This window comes from Theropithecus gelada, chromosome 4 (genome assembly GCF_003255815.1).
Source record: "Theropithecus gelada isolate Dixy chromosome 4, Tgel_1.0, whole genome shotgun sequence".
NCBI lineage: Eukaryota > Metazoa > Chordata > Mammalia > Primates > Cercopithecidae > Theropithecus > Theropithecus gelada.
The window spans coordinates 126,281,978-126,299,454 of record NC_037671.1 but is presented as its reverse complement, the minus strand read 5'-3'; the positions used below and the strand labels follow the sequence as shown (position 1 = coordinate 126,299,454).

At 35.9% G+C, this 17,477-nt stretch overlaps 1 protein-coding gene across 12 annotated transcripts in view; it reads right to left on the bottom strand.

The window, feature by feature from the left end:
- Positions 1–17,477, bottom strand: part of PDE10A (phosphodiesterase 10A) — a 337,758-nt gene that overhangs the window by 75,584 nt on the left and 244,697 nt on the right. For all 12 annotated transcript variants that reach the window (XM_025382246.1, XM_025382247.1, XM_025382251.1 and 9 more), the window contains 3 exons: positions 10,946–11,088; positions 8,510–8,602; positions 5,849–6,035 (listed from right to left, as the gene is read on the bottom strand). In XM_025382246.1, the coding sequence (XP_025238031.1) occupies positions 5,849–6,035; positions 8,510–8,602; positions 10,946–11,088 (423 nt within the window). The remainder of the gene's footprint in view (positions 1–5,848; positions 6,036–8,509; positions 8,603–10,945; positions 11,089–17,477) is intronic.

Genomic DNA, 17,477 nt, shown 5'->3' with positions numbered 1-17,477 from the left:
CACTATCGGCTTCCCTGGTTGTGAGGCTTTCAGACTTGGACTGAGCTGTGCAACTGACTTTCCTGGTTCTCCAGCTTGCAGATGGCCTATTGGGGGACTTTTTAGCTTCCATAATCATATGAACCAATTTCCTTCCTAAGTCCTCTCTCATGTATCTATTCATTTATATATGTATCCTGTTGGTTCTGTTTCTCTGGAGAACCCTAATGCACCCCAGTCCATACTTTATATATAAAATGTAGAAACACTTCTTAATAATTGTCTTCCCTGTAAGCAACCTTAGGACCTTAGGGAAGAACAATGTCAGAGAGAAGGCAGTACACGTAGCGAGCACTGGGACCAGTCTGCAATCATTCATACCCTGGCTCTAGCACATACTAGATATGTGCCCTTGGGGAAGTTATTTAAACTTTATATATCCACTTTTTTTTCTTATAAAACATGGAGATAATAATTACCACACTCATCGGATTGTTGTGAGAACATATGAAAAGATATTTCATATGTAAATTGTCTAGAACAATGCCTGTCACACAATAAAGCTTTATATGAAATAAGAGTTGTTCTTATCATAGTCATCTTTATATCCACCATCTGGTATAAAAAAGATACACAATACTTGGTAGTTGAATTCTGGAATGAATAAAGGTTCAACCACTTATTAAATTTGTCCTTAACCAACTAATTGCATTTTAATAGCAAATTTAATAGCAAAATTCATGCCCCTTTCATGTTAAAATGTCTTTCTGTCCAAAATGCACAGAGCTAATCTGTTTTAAAATATTTATTTTTCTAGGCAAAAGATGTAACTGATATTACTGTTCTGTTAGCTTTTCTGAGGCATATTAAATGGTTTCTTTAAAATCACAGTATAAATGAGTCAATTAATTGACTCGGATTTAAAAGATGTTTTCTGTTGATAGTACTTCCAAGTACATTGTTAGCTCAATAAATGAAAGAGAGATGTTGCCAATCAGAGACATTCTCTTTTATTCAATAAAAGGAACGTATTCAAATATTTCTAAAGACGAAATAAAGAAAAATAAAGACATAATAAGCGTTAATATGGCCTATGTGCCCTGCTTCTTAGATAGGCTCTTAATCAAACAAGGCCACAATAAAATATGCTGTTACATTATCATGTTCAGTATTAGAAACAAGAATTTTCATGTACAAAACATGCTTCTGTTAGGGACATAATAATTTGTTCAAGAGCAGAAATACTTTGAATTCCCCGAGATCAACACAATTAAAATGACAATAATGGTCAACAATTACAAAGAACTTCATGCTGCACAAAAAGATTCTTCATATTTATGATCTTGATCATTACTAATGTATGTTCTCTAGAAAGTAGAACATTCAGGAAAAGGTGGGGAACCCGCAGCTGTGACTGAGTGTTTGGGACAACACATAAAACAAGGTGCTTTTCCTAATTTTCATATGACGCTTGGGGGAAAAAAATGCTCAAAACAGCAAAGCAAAATTGCTAAAGAACAACCACAGCATCTCAGTGCCAGAGTGATGACCAGAATTCGGCTCTTGTTCGTTAGTAGCAGTTCGTGGCATCAACCTTTTCAAGTGGGTAAGGTTCTAGGGATCCTACTATAAAGAAAGCAGATGCTATCTTATTGAAACTAGCATAAATTTGGAGCTATTTTCTTTTATTTTTTTATTTAGATGGATGCTTTCTTCGACAGGCAAAAAATATCAATTTAAAGAAGACATGTGAACTGGTCTTTCCAAACTGGAACGAAGTTTTTAAATAAACCCAGCCACCAGTCTTCATCAGACTGGAAGGCCAGGGAGAAGAGGGAAGAAGGAATCATCATGAAGCTGTGGACTCAAATCTCTTATTCTTTCTGAGTTGGAAAAACTTCAAAAATAATATAATTTTTATAAGCTTTAGTAAGGAGAAAAATATACTGCAGTTAAAAAATGGTAATAAATTCCACAGAGAGCTTGCAGCTACACTGCATATATGTTCAATGTATACCTTAAAGGTAACCAGCTTTGGCTGGGCAAGGTGGCTCATGCCTGTAATCCCAGCACTTTGGGAGGCAGAGGCAGGTGGATCACCTGAGGTCAGGAGTTCAAGAATAGCCTGGCCAATGTGGTGAAACCCCATCTCTACTAAAAATACAAAAATTAGCTGGGCATGGTAACGCATGCCTGTAATCCCAGCTACTCAGGAGCCTGAGGCAGGAGAATTGCTTAAACCCGGGAGGTGGGGGTTGCAGTGAGCCAAGATCACGCAATTACACTCTAGCCTGGGTGACAAAGAGTGAAACTCCATCTCATAAAGAAAAGGTAACCAGCTTAAGTCCAGTGAGGGTGACTACTTGGCGGAACTGCTGCTGCATGTACTATTTGTCACCGTCGGAGAAAAGCATTGCTGTGATGGGGTTCAAAGTGTTTAGAAAAATTATAATCATTTCCAATATCAACTCATACCAGTCATTTTACCAAAATTTTACCCTACATAATTTAAATAATCAATGTAAAAATGAAATGACTATTAACTTACAACTTTTCAGAGGTTTTTTGTTTTTTTCTGTGCAGTTTAATCATGAATTAAATCCAGGTATTATGATACCACAATTAGTGACTTAGAAAAGCATTTCAATCTGCTAGTCTACTTCTTAATTTATGTATTCTTGAAAGTACACAACATTTCAAGAGATACATGGACAAATGAATAAATTTTAAGATGATCAATTTACATATTCTTAACTTTCACACATATTCTTACTAAAAATGACTTTTTCCCACATCCCATTTTGAAACTGACCTGTTATCAAATTGCTGTTGATACAAAGGGGAAATATAAAATATTGGTATTAATGAGGGCTAATAAAGGTTTCTGAAACTTTCCTAAAATATTAAAGGTGAACTTCAGTAAATTCTCAACTGATAGCTCATTAAAATAATTTTTGGTGTCAGAATAATCTGTACTTTTTGGCATCTTAGCTCAGGTAGAATTAAGAGAAATTGTGATAATAAAACTTTATTAATGGAAGCAATTCTTACAGCTTCCTTAAAAAATAAGAGGGACAAGTTGTAATAAGATTGATGCTGAATCTGAGAGCCAAATTTCTCACTGTCACAAAGAAAGTTCCTAAGATGAAAATAAGATGGCTAGAGGGCATTCTGTGGTATTAGACTGGAGGTATCAATAGGTATCGTAGAGAGAGAAAGAGACAGAGAGAATGAATGCACATAGAGATTTATGTATAAACTCGCTTCTGAAGAAGTCAGTGAGAAAGTGGGGGGAGAGTCCCGTGGAGAAACCTGCAGACATGACCTTCAAAGGGCAGAAGGTTAACAGGCTTAGTGATGAAGCACATGCCTGCTGACAGGATGCACTGAGGACACATCCGTACGTGAACTCATTGTCACAAACATGACCTTATATAATCATCAGGAAACACCAGACAAATCCAAAGTAAAGAATATCTAAAAAACAATAGGTGTATACGCTTTAAAAATACCCAGGTCATGAGAGACAATACTAAGGAATCGTTCCAGATGAAATGAGACTAAAGAGGTCTGCAGATGAGATAACAGTACAGTACTTGCGATGGGTTAGATTGTGGCCCCCCTAAAATTCATGTATTAAAGCCTAACCCCTAGCACCTCAGAATGCAGCTGTATTTAGAGATAGGGCCTTTAAAGAGGTAACTAAGGTAAGAGGAGATTTAAAGTGTGGGTCCTAATCTAATACGACTAGTGTCTTCACAGGAAAAGTCTAGGACACAGGCATTTACACAGAGACAACAGCAACCATGTGAGGACACAGTGAGAAGGCAGCCATCTGCAAACCAAGGAAAGAGGCTTCAGGAGAAACCCACCTTGATCTTGGACTTCCAGCCTCCAAAACTGTGAGAAAATAATTTCCTGTTGCTTAAGCCACCTGGTCTGTGACGTTTATTACAGTAGCCCTAGCAAGCTAATACAGTACCAAAGTTAATTTCTTGATTTTTACATTAGGTAGTGGAAAAATAAGATAATGTCCTTGTTTTTAGAAAATACAAACTGAACCATTTAGGAATTGTGAGACACTATATCTGAAGCATACTCTCATGGACATCAGAGAAAGACAGTATCTATGTAAGAGAGAAAGAGAGAGACAAAGAAAGTATGTCAAAGCAAAAATGGCCAATATATTAACATTGGGGGAATATGGATAAAGGTATAAGGGATCTCTTTATATTACTTTTGCAACTTTTGCTTTTGTCTGAAATTATTTCAAAATAAAAAGTATAAAAAATTATGCTAAATCTAGTTTCATTTAACAACAAGAAAAATTCATGAACAGGTATATTAACTATTGTTGTTTTAGGCCATAGGTATCAAAGAAAAACATTTTCAATATTTTTGTTTTTTATTTTTTGATGTTTATCAAAATGTTATAACTTGTTTTGATCACATATATACTAATAATACATAATACCACAATCCAAAATGAATTTTAACACTTATTATACATGTTTTAGATATACCCATGTATTATCTTATAAACAGAAATTATCTTAGGGTAATTAATAAAATAAAGCATAAAATATATTCAACTTTTGTTGGATAATCAATACGTACTCAGAGAGTAAACATAACACTAAATTTTCTCATCCTAAGATCTTGCTATTGTGTTTTTAAATATAATATGTATCAAGCTTTTATAGTACTTAAATTCCATTGGCTACATTTAAAAATGATAACAGTCAATATTCAGAATAAACTAGAAATGACAATCTTTGTGACTTTTAAACTAAATAAGACAAGCATAAGCTGTCAACATTATTTATGAGAGACACATAGATACTAAAAATATTTGAAGCAAAAGTGTTTGACAGCATTCCTAGTTTATTTCTGAGGAGCTACGTAAAAGTAACTGTCCCCCAAAAGGGCACCAGGAATGCATAAGGAGAGAGGACGGGTATTCTCTTACTAAATAGCACAAACTGAATTAAAAAAGTTTACCCTCAGTCACCAGAAGGTAAGTTTTACCAATCTTTGTCCCTAGGTATGTCTCCACTGTTCCTATGAGTTACATGGTTACTCCTATGGAATACAGTCCTACTACCAAAAAAAGCAGTTTCTAATTGACTAAGGGGGCAACTCCAATTTATGTTGATTTAGCTCTATGAAAAGGTCACCATACTAAAATTTTCCCTAACCTCAGAATTCTAGTAATATCATTAAAGGATTACTAGAGTTTACAGAATACTATATGTTCAATTCATTTAAAATAAAACAATGTAAAAGACAGACAATAAATTCTACTATTTTTAAATTGAGACTGGAGAATCCACATTGAGCTTCATTTTACCCTTCAGTGAACACGGTATAACTTTCATGAGGACTAATGAGTTAACACCTAGAATGCTTCTGACATGGGCAACCTGATGCCTCACTTTTTGTCACAAACAAAACTTTCCTGGTGGGTGTCAAAACATGAGCTATGACTATACTTTCGTGTAAGGATCTCAAATGAATGCATTTGATAAACAGTCAAGATTTAGGTAGCATTTTCTTTCTTCATTTCTGTAGACACCATTAAATATAAGCCTGATGCTTGGACATTTTACCTTGACAGTCACTTCGTTTTTCTTCTTAACAAATTCCCACCTTGAAATAAATGCAAACTGTTAGAAGACTGTTCTTTTTCCTTGCAAGGAATTTTATGACATTTTCTAAAACATGCACAATCAGGAATCACTCACTTTTCCTGGTTTGTAAAGGAAATATAAACGAAAAAAAAAAAAAAAGTCCCTTAAGCTGCTTTATGAAAAAGTTTTCAAATTAATATGGAGTAGTAAAAATATGGTATTTAATAGATAGTACTTACATTAGCACAGTGTAAGGCTAAAGCACAAAAGACGGCAAACATTTTGAAGTTGTTTTCATCGGTTTTAGAGAAGGCACTGCCACTGATTTTATTGACCATCTGCACCACACCTATCACGCTGCCTCGGCTGACGATGGGCATGCACAGGATGTTCCGCGTGGTGTAGCCTGTGTACAAGTCTACTTCTCTGTGGGGTGACACAACCGAAAATAACAACAAAAAAAAGGCAGAAGAAATAAAGGACACAGTCAATCATAACTCTCCCCTCAGTCTTTGCAATTTACATATGCTTCTATTCCATATGACGGTAATGGCACTTTTAGCTTCTGCATTCAGGGACGGTAACATTCCACAGAGTTTTATTAAAACCTTCCCCAAAATATTCTAACCGTTGGTTTTTTTGTCTCCAAGCGAGTTTTCTAGCATAGTCTCTAAGAGGATTTCAGCCTATCATTTGAAGTATCCAGCATTACTAAGTAAACAGGAAAAAAAATGTGGATTCAGAGGACAAATTCAATTAAAGTTGATAAAATAACATGATCCTTTGAAGTTGATCATGTTTATGGGAGAGGTAACTTGCTAAACCAACTTACAGAGTTTCCACTTTAAAAACTTAGAGCAGTAGTCAGCAAACTGCACCCAGGGGCCAAATCAGCCCTCTCCCCTTTGTAAGTAAAGTTGTATTGGAACACAGTCACACCATTCATTCATAGATTGTCTGATTCTGCCATCACCCCACAAGGCTGAGTTGTGGATTTGTGACAAGGACATTAGTGCCTATAAACGCAAATATACTCACCATCTGATACTTAATAGAAAAAGTCTGCTGACTCCTATTGTGAGGAAATGTTTTCGGAAAACGGGACTAAGTTGCATAGTAACAGTGATATAGCTAACAGTTGGTAGTTACATGGGAGTCTTCAGTGCCTGGCTTCTCTCATTTAGCATAATGGTTTTTGAGACTCATCCATGTTGTTGCATGTCTTAGTGGTTAAGTCCTTTTCATTGCTGAGTTATATCTCTATTGAATGGACATATCGTATTTTGTTCATTCATTCACCAATTATTGGACAATATTATTTTAATAGCCAGTTTTGGCAAATATAAATAATGCTGCTTTGAAGATTTGCATACAAGTCCCTGTAGCACCATATGTTTTCATTTTTCTTGTAGTAAACAGAAGTGGAGCTGATTAGTGGACTGTACAGTAAGTGTATATTAAACTTTTCAAGAAAGTGCAAACCTGTTTTCCCAAGCGGATGTACCATTATATATTCCCACCAACAATGTACGAGGGTACTCGTTTCTCCACATCCTGGCCAATCTTTGCTAATGCCAATGTTTTAAAGTCACTGCCATTCTAGCTGGTGTACAGCGAGGTCTCATGTCAATTACATTTATATTGCCCTCACTTTGAGCATTTTTCATGTGTTTAGTGATCAGTTGTATATCCCTTTTTGTGGACTGTCTGTTACAATCATCTGCCCTTTGTATTAAATTGGGTTATCTTCTCATTGGTATGTTGGAAGAGTTTTTATATATAAGTATTTTGTCAGATATGTTTTACAAACATTTTCTCCTAATCTGGTGCTTGCATTTCCATTTTCTGAACAGTCTGACTCATACATTTTTACATAAAGATTTGACATAAGGATATGCAAATATATTTAATTTTTAAGTACTAAATGATGAGCTTGGACTTTTGGAAAAAAATAAACTTTCAGTGTACCTTTAATTTATTGACAGTATATATTACTAGAATATTGCTGTGTTTTTATATGAGTTGTGTATATTTGACATCAATTGATCAAATACCTGAATAAACTTCCTATTGCTTATGTTATTTATCTCTTAAAGTAAACCACGTGTTGGGATTAACTAAACACTGCTGTCAAACTACGTAAATATTACTCTTAACAGTCATAGCATCAATCCTGAGACTTTCCATTTCTAGAGGTTTATTAAAATCAGATTACATAACTGGGTTTGCAACTCTCCAAAGAAAGTCAGAACAAAACAAAAAATCTTTATAAGCCATCCTAATATCCATCTTCAATAATACCAATAAAAGATGCAACTTAAGTTACTTTGGGTCGGGTAAATTTTCCAGACCTTTTATGAATATTATCTGTGATCTTAAAACAACAGCAACAAAATTGGATTATCATACTCAAAGAGGAGGAAACTGAGGCTCAGAGAGATTAAGTAACTTATGGTACGTCAATTGAGAGCTAATAAATGACACAACAGTGCTTCAAAGCTAGACTTACTCATCTCAAAAGCATGCAAATTTCTTACTATGTGTTGCAGCCTTTGAGCATATGATTTGATGGAGAATATGTTCGTTACAAAATCATGACACTGTAATGAAAAAAAAGTCCCACAGTAGCTCTATAAATTAGAACTTCCGCCTATCAGTTATTTTTATAACATTCTAAACTCCTCTATCTAGATATCATTATACATTAGTGGATTAGAATCCATCATTTTATAAATATCTGAATATACTGACTATTGATAGCAGAGTTGGTTCAAAAAAGAAAACTAAGGAAGAAAGAACTGAATCGGGACATGGAGAACTCAGGTTCCATGGAAGAGGTTTCAGCTGAGTGGGACATCACAGGAGAAATCAATGGAGTGTCAAAATCAGCTATTTCTTACCTGTTAAAGCGTGGGTCTGCATAGGCATCTGGAATGTTCAGGACTTCCCCTGTTCTTGCTACCTGGCCAGCAATTCCTTTCTCAATTGAAAATCTGCATATGTAAAAGAGAAGGACATGCTAATTAAAATATGGATGCTGTAGAATAATTCAAAAATATTCCATTGTTAACAATATTGAATTAAAAGCACTGTTTTACTTAAATGCATGTATTCATTTTATATTTACATATTCTGAAAATCACCTTATAAAATATGTAAACATAAAGCAGGGAAACATTACACAGTAACCACCTGAGAACCTTAAAATATTAATTCACAAATTGAGATCAAACAATCAGCTAGTATCCTCCTGCTCTGAACAATAATAATCTCTTCTATTTGCGAAGTACCTTATAATTTACAAGATGCTTCAACATAAATTTTTTTAGTGGATTCTCAATGAAGTATGAACGAAGGCTTATATGGGTTCAGCAATTTGCCAACATTCATAAAATATCAGTGGCACAAGGCAAACTAGAATGCTGGTCTCTATCATTGTGCTTTCTACCACACATATAACCAAACTCACAGGTTATGCGTGAGCTTGAGATATTATACAGAACTGAATTTTATGGTGTTTGCAATGCAGGTACTATACAGAAATAACACAATGTACAACTTCTAGTATTTTTACCTAATTTGTTAAATTTTAAAATAATCGAAATACAAGGATTGTCTATTTTTTGTATCTAATATCAGTATTTTTCCTTTGTAAAAATATTTTCATACTTATATGTTTCTCATTATTATACTATCATCACACATGCACTCATTTCAAAATTTCCTTAAGAAAGATGTCTACCAGTCACAATATCTACTTTTTACATAGTTCAAAAATCATTTCCATATTATTACATTGTCCACATTATAGGAAATCACCATTACTGAAATAAAGCTAGAGGACTATCAGAAAAACTCGAAAGACAGTTCACACAAAAGAGAATCTACTTAAAACCCTTAAGAGTGAACCATACACTGCACACAACTCAGGGTTGTCTTTTTCCTGGTTTTCTTGTGCTTTGAACAACATAAACCTAATGAATTAGATTGCCACGAGCAAAGGGTATCAGAATCCATTTGATGATTTATGCTTGTTTGCATTGGTCTGAGAGCAGTCTGAACTTTTGTTCCTGCTCTCTGTGGTTTGCTTTCTATGGTCAGTGGAAGCCACAATTAAGAAGCAGCCCTTACATAAATGGCTGCCATTAACCAGTCATCTGAGAGTTACAGTAAATCATACTCTGTTTTTCTTATGCTTATGAACACAGGCTTTAAAATCATTATTTTCAAAATTAAATCAATACCAGTAGTGTTAGGAAACACGCAAATCTCCAGCAAGAGAAATGACTTATCTAAATGACTATATCCAGATTGCTATACTGAGATCTAGCAACAATTAAAAAAACCAACAACAAACAGGCAAAACAATTGCAAAACCCAAGTACCAATATAGTGCCTATAAATGAGAGTTACAGGAATATGGAATATACAGGAAGTGCGGAGAGGCAGACGGTGGTGGGGCCCCATGCTGGGGCACACTTTGAGTTTCCTTGATACTAGTTTCCTTTTATGATAGACTGTCCAAATAAACAGCAATGCTTAATGAAGAAGACACAGTGCTTTACTAGAATGTTGTTATTACCAGAGAACTTTATGGCATTATACAGAAAATGAGTTAAATAAGACACATAAAGCAAAAGAAATGCAAATGTCTAAAATTATTTTCTCAGCTTCTGAATGTTAAGCTTGATTCTTAAACATTTTGTCAGAGTGCTCCTTCTGTAGGTTTCCAGGTGCGATATGAGCAAGCCCCCATGCCTCCATCAACAAAATAAACTCCATTCTGTTCATTTAAGCGACAAGGGTTGCCACTTAAAAAAACAAAGACTTTAGTTTCGAGATGCAACACAAGTGTGCTATATGATTGATTAAAACAACCGATCAGTCACAGAGTGTATTTAAGTCATCAAATATACCAGATCAATTTCTACTACTGTCTGGACTTTGAGACAGGCCATAGGTTGGGAAGAGGTAGAGGCCGAATTGGATAAGCACACCTTTCCTCTTGGACATGGGAAAACCTGCAGATTCCAGATGGAGTGTACCTTTACCTACCTGGGAGCACTAGAAAGTTTTTCCAACATGATTTCCAAAAGGACCGCCTCCGGAAGACGGCATTTCCAGGAGTGACGCTAAAGCTTCCTAGGCGCGGTTTCTCTGGCACTGACTGCAATGTCATTCCCAGAAGTACTACCTTCAGGAGGCGGGTCCTGGTGGGAATGATATCACAGTATGACAAGTATTGTCAGCATACCTGTGAATAGGCACAGAAAAATGGGTAACAGAACACCTGCACATCTATCATAAGAGGATAGACATTCTACTTCTAGCTGTACCTTATCTCTTTGGTCTTCTTGAAGACGGGTTTTCCTTCCTTTTCCTCTCCAATATCAAAAAGGTCTGAATATAACTCCTTGTTCTTATGGTCTACCTGGAAAAGTGCACAACGGTCGGCATTCACCAGGTTTTTTGCATATATCTAAAGACAAATGACAAAATAAGAGTAAGGCAATGAGAAATTCAAAGAACTTGCAGGTAAACTTTATCATAAAGTAAGTATTAATTTCAGCTGTCCTACACTCTAATTGGTTGGTATTAGCATTATAGGTAAGTAAATATACAAGTATATAAATATTACATATATATGATCTAAAAGCCATTGTTACATGCTAATACTAACAGAGCCCAACAGAATACACAGCTGATACGCATCCATACCGCTGTGCTGGAGGGAAGCATATCAGTCATGTATTCTGATACCAACTGACACTTCTGTTTCAGTTGGTAAGCAGCTGCTGGCCTAACTTCCCAAGTGCTCTTCTGCCATCCCAGGCCCTCTTCCAGAATCTCTCAGGCCTTCCCTGGTGCCTGGATCTGAGCCTCTGTCAGCACTACGACCAGCATTCACTCTGATTAGTTGGTGTCTGTGATGCAGCAGTTGTAAAAACTATGAAATATAACCTCTAAGGAGATACATGGTTTTCATATTTGCATTAGCTGACTTTCATTTGATGTACTGTCTAATAAAAATTTGTACAGATTATTAAGTGTTTACTATGTGCCAGCCACATTTATATAATTTATATAAATTGATTTGCCTGCTCCTCACAATAACAATATTAACTCAGGAAAATTTTTTTCCCCACTTTACATATTAGGAAAATTGAGGCACTAAGAAGTAACTTGCCCCATTATTACATGAATAGTAAATGGTAGTAGTATTTGAACTGATACTAGCTGTTCTCATGGCCCATGCTTTTACAACAAATATGCTTTTCCATTTCTAAATGGAAACCATGTATTCATTTCATCACTCATTTGTGCTGCCATTTCCTTCAACAAATATTTCTTCAATGCCTAACATATCCTACTGTTCTGAGTGGGTTGCGGCTACAGCTGTGTCATTAATACAGTATTTACCTATACCGAGAATTTTGGTAACTTCAACTATCCAGATCATAGCCATGAAATTATTCCTCGGAGAAAAAGAATTCATCCTTAGCATAAAACAGCCACCACAAAGTCTTTGCAAGAGGAGCCTTGCAGTCAGGGGAAAATACAGCATCTCATATAAAAAGTATTGATTTAATAAAAATAAGTCTAAGTTAGGAAACTGTCTTCATCCTACGATTACACTATTACACCTTTGTGTTCACTGCTCCTATAGAACTGTATTTATACACCCGACAAATACTGGCTGTGCCCACTCTGCAGGGACTGAGTATACTGCCTAGTATCAGGACCTCTAGGTTACTCCCCACCTCCCTTAGCCTGTGAACTATATAAACAGCAGAAACCACTTCTCTTTTCTCACAGTATTCCAAATGCCAAGAAGAAAGCTGAGTTAGGGCCAGCTAAATTTTGTGGTCCAAACCCAGCCCCCTGCCTGTTAATATAAATAACATTTTTATTGGGACACAGCCCCGTTCATTAATTTCTGTACTTTTTATGGCTGCTACGACAGCAGAGTTGAGTAGCTGCAAGAGTATGGCCCACAAAGCATAACAACTTACTATCTGGCCCTTTACAAAAAAAGTTTGCCAACCAATCCCTGGCTTAGAACATGTAAGATCTCTATAACCCAAAACTCTCAATACATATTTCAGGAAAAATGAATCACACAAAGGCAGGACAAGAGTGATGGAGCTGAGTCGTTGGCAAATACAGAAGAATCACTCATCTAATTCACACACCCCTGAGATTTTTAAATTATTAAGTAACAAGAATGACCCTGCATTATTAAAGATTAAATTATGTTCAGTGAAATTTGTATCTGTAGTGTCTGGGGTAATGTCAGTTGCTTAATAAATATTTTGGCATAAATACGTTAATATTTGTTGAAAATCTGGATCAAATGGACAATGTTTCAGAAAATAAGCTTAGAAGGTGTTGAAAAATGTAAATCAAACCAGAATCATAAAGATAATTCAAAAACTATCAAAAAATTACCAAAAAAGACACTAGCCTCAAATGGCTTCAAATACGAGTTCTTTAAAAATCGTCAACAAATTCCCATACAATTTATACTGATCTACATTCAGAAAAGAACAATTTTTTCCAGTTGTTTTTACAATGTACGCCGTATCACTGATACTGAAAACTAACAAAGAAACTATAAAAAAGAAAATCATGGACAGATTTACTTTTGAAACAGAAGAAAAGTTATAAATAAAAATGCAACCAAATCAAATTTAGCAATAATTAAACAAATATGACAATATTGAAAACATAGTTTATTCTGAACTCTCCAGTAGCATAAAGTCTATTATAATTCATAATAGCAATAAGACCAAGGAGAAAAATCTGCAAGATTATCTTCCTGGTAGTCAAAAAGCGTGTGATGAGCCTTCGTGCAGTGGTTCATGCCTGTAATCCCAGCACTTTGGGAGACTGAGGTGGACAGATCTGTTGAGCCCAGGAGTTTGAGACCAGCCTGGGCAACATTACGAGATCCCGTCTCTACAAAAAATATAAAAATTAATCGGGCATGGCGGCATGTATCTGAAGTCCCAGCTACTCAGGAGGCTGAGGTAGGAGGATTTCATAAGCCCAGGAGGCAAAGGCTGCAGTGAGCTATGACTGTGCCACCGTACTCCAGCCTGAGTGACAGAGCAAGACCCCGCCGCAAAAACAAAAGCATGTGATGCCATTCAGCAAAATCATTAATGATAAAAACTTTAGTAAAATGCAATAAAAGAATATATAGAAAACGTAATAATCCTTTCCTCAAAACAACAGTCCTTATTATACCAAATGGTAAAATAACAGAATCGCTGCCTTAAGATACTAAAGTTAAGAACAAGACAAAGATACGTTATCACAATCATTAGCATGCTAGTAGGCAAGAGGAAGATGTGAGGTATACATACTTGAAGAGATAAAAGTTTTTATTGTTTAAGGATAATGTTATTTCATATGTCAAAAAAATCAACAGACAAACAATTATAGGCATTAAGAAGGCTTCTGTGGCCGGGTGCAGAGGCTCACGCTGTAATCCCAGCACTTCAGGAGGCCAAGGCCCTTGGGCTGCTTGAGCTCAGGAGTTTGAGACCAGCCTGGGCAACATGGCAAAAACCTGTCTCTACTAAAAATACAAAAATTAGCTGTGCATGGTGGCATGCGTCTGTTGTCCCAGCTACTTTTGGAAGGCTGAGGTAGGAGGATGGCTTGAGCTGGGGAGGCGGAGGTTGCAGTGAGCAGAGATCGTGCCACTGCACTCCAACCAAGGTGACAGAGACAGACTCTGTCTAAAAAAGGAAAAAGAAGCTTCTGTTTTAAGATGAGCATTTCTAAACATATGTTTACCTTTTCACTCTCCCCAAATATTAAGGTTTAACATTGAAATGACCCTCAGATGCTGAAAAGGAGTTAAAAATATCTAGACATATTTTGGCAATATTTATAAACTCCAAGCATCAGAAGGTCAATCTAAAAGCCACCTCTACTCCCCCACTACACACACGTATACACACATATGCATACATTTACCTGTAAGTGGAACAACACTCTTTAGAACAACAGTAGATTTTAAATTCAGATTTTAAATTAAAGTCTTCAAATTTCTAAGGAAAACTTACTTTAAGTCTAAATTTCTTTACCAAGTCAAACTAGCAAAAAGGCAATATAAAGATATTTAAGAAGGGTACAGTACTCAGAAATGTACTATCTGTGAACTATTTTAGAAAAGGAGATGGGCTCAAGCAAAAATAAAGAAATAGAAAAATAAATTCAAAGACACTGGGAAGACTCGGGGTCCAAGAAAAAGTGAGGAGCAAATAAATCATTAAAACTATACTGCAACTGTAACACTTGTTAGTAAATGATATCTAAGAAATTATAGGCATCATGAAAAATTAATTTAAGAAACATGAAATATATAAAAATATGTATACATCTAAAACTATGTAAGGGTAGTGGATAAGAAGACTAAAAAATAAGGAAACAAATGTGCTTCATTTATTATCTTGTTGGTGAAGTGAGTGATATGATATCAACACTGATTATTTATTGATTTTGATATAAAACTTCATTTTAAATGTAAGATGACAGTTGTCAGGACTATTGCTGCCATCATGTAAAGAGAAACTGCCTGAGAATAAGGACTACACAGAAGTAAGTTGAACTGAGAAACAGAGAAAGATATATTCCTGAAAAGATTATTTGAGCCCCCATGTCCACTAATTATGTAAGCCTGAACATTCAATGACTTTTCAGCAGTCTGAACCAGTAAATCCTCTCTTTCATTACCTACACTAATTTAAGTAGTTGATGTTTTCAGATAAGAAAGGAAATATAAAGTACCTACACATTTATAAAAATTGATTTGAAGATCTAATTCATTGATTCCCAACTAGCAGTTGAGCCGCCTGGCTGCGGAGCATCTGGAAATAAGTGCAGGCACGTTTGTTGGTTACGAATTCTCACAAGCTAAAGATGCTGCAGGTCTGCAGTGCCCAGGATGACACTGTGCCAGAGGGAACTGCTCTGCCCAAATCAGCATCGCCTCATTGAGAAGCACTGACCTAGATGAACTGATCACCTAGGAATTTAAGAATTACCCAGATTTGGTCAGGCGTGATGGCTCACACCTGTAATCCCAGCACTTTGGGAGGCCAAGGTGGGTGGATCACAAGGTCAAGAGATTAAGACCATCTTGGCCAACACGGTGAAACCCCATCTCTACTAAAAATACAAAAAGTAGGCAGGCGTGGTGGTGTGTGCCTGTAGTACCAGCTACTCGGGAGGCTGAGGCAGGAGAATTGCTTGAACCTGGGAGACAGAGGTAGCAGTGAGCCGAGATTGTGCCACTGCATTCCACCCTAGTGACAGAGCGAGACTATGTCTCAGGAAAAAAAAAAAAATTACCCAGATTTGCTTGTCTGAAAATAATAAATCTTCTATATTATCAAAAAGTTCCTCAAAAAAGTCTAACCTCATTCCCCACTTGTTTCCTCTATTCCAGGGTTATCTTTTCAAAACACAAATCTGATCTTACACTTCTAGCTTACAAGCCTTAATTCAAAACTCCCTCCCAGGCCTGAGTGACTTGGCCCTTCCAGGGCCTTTCTACACAGAAGCACACTGTTCCCCCATCCCCTAAAGTAGACTCCTCTTTCCTCTTTGCCTGTGTAACTTCCACACAACCACCAGACCAAAGTCACAGTATCAGGAAAGCTTGCCACAGCCTCCCCAGCTCCACTAGATCCCATCATGAGCTTTCAGAGCACTGTTATGCTCCTTTATAGGCCTGACTCTGACTGTAGTTTCACAGTTATGTTGATATTTGGGTCATGTCTGTCTCCCCACAGACTAAAAGATCAATGAGGACAGAGGCTGTGAAGGGCTTTGCTCACCATTTGGTAACTCCAGTTACTATGCATTATAAGACTATAACAGATTCCCAAGAAACATTATAGCAGAAAAGGGTGAATGAAAACTTGAAGGATCCAATGTCATAGAAGAAACTGAAAAGAGAGTCAGAGACCTACCCCTAATAAGACCCCAATGGGGTCTTAATTATTCTTAATTATACTTAATTCTTAATTATTCTTAATTTCTTAATTATACGCATCATGAAAAATTAATTTAAGAAACATGAAGTATATAAAAATATTTATATATCTAAAACTATGTAAGGGTAGTGGAGAAGAAGAGTAAAAAAAAAGGAAACAAATGTGCTTCATTTATTATCTTGTTGGGGTCTTATTAGCTGATTTGTATCAAACATTAAGGGAACAATAAGGGAACAAACATTGGTATCAAACATTAAGGGAATAAATAATAACTATACTTAAACCACTTTAGACCATAGAAAGGAACGGAACATTTCTTAGCTCATTTTATAAGCGTAGCATAACCCAATACCGATACAACCCAAGGATAGAAAAAAAGAAACATTGAGCAATCTGATGAATGAATATAAATGCAAAACTTGGAAATAAATATTAACACCCAATCCAGGAATAAAGAAAACGTTACAATTGAATAGCCTTTATGCCAGGAATGTAAGAGTGGTTCAACGTTGAGTAATAATACAGCTCTCTACTCCAATCATTTTTAAATAGCTTATCAAAATTTGATAATACCGAACACCAAATCAGATGCAAACTCACAGAAAATTAGGAATAGAAGAAAATGTTTTAAAATTGATAAATTATATCTGCTGTGGATCCACAGCAAATATACACAGCAATGAAATGTGAGAGGTACACACATCAAGAAAAATCAATATATCCCTTTGTTGATTTCTGTTGCTTCCAATGAAATGTGGGAGGTACACACATCAAGAAAAATAAATATATTCCCTTGTTGATTTCTGTTGCTTCCAATGAAATGCGGGAGGTACACACATCAAGAAAAATCAGTATA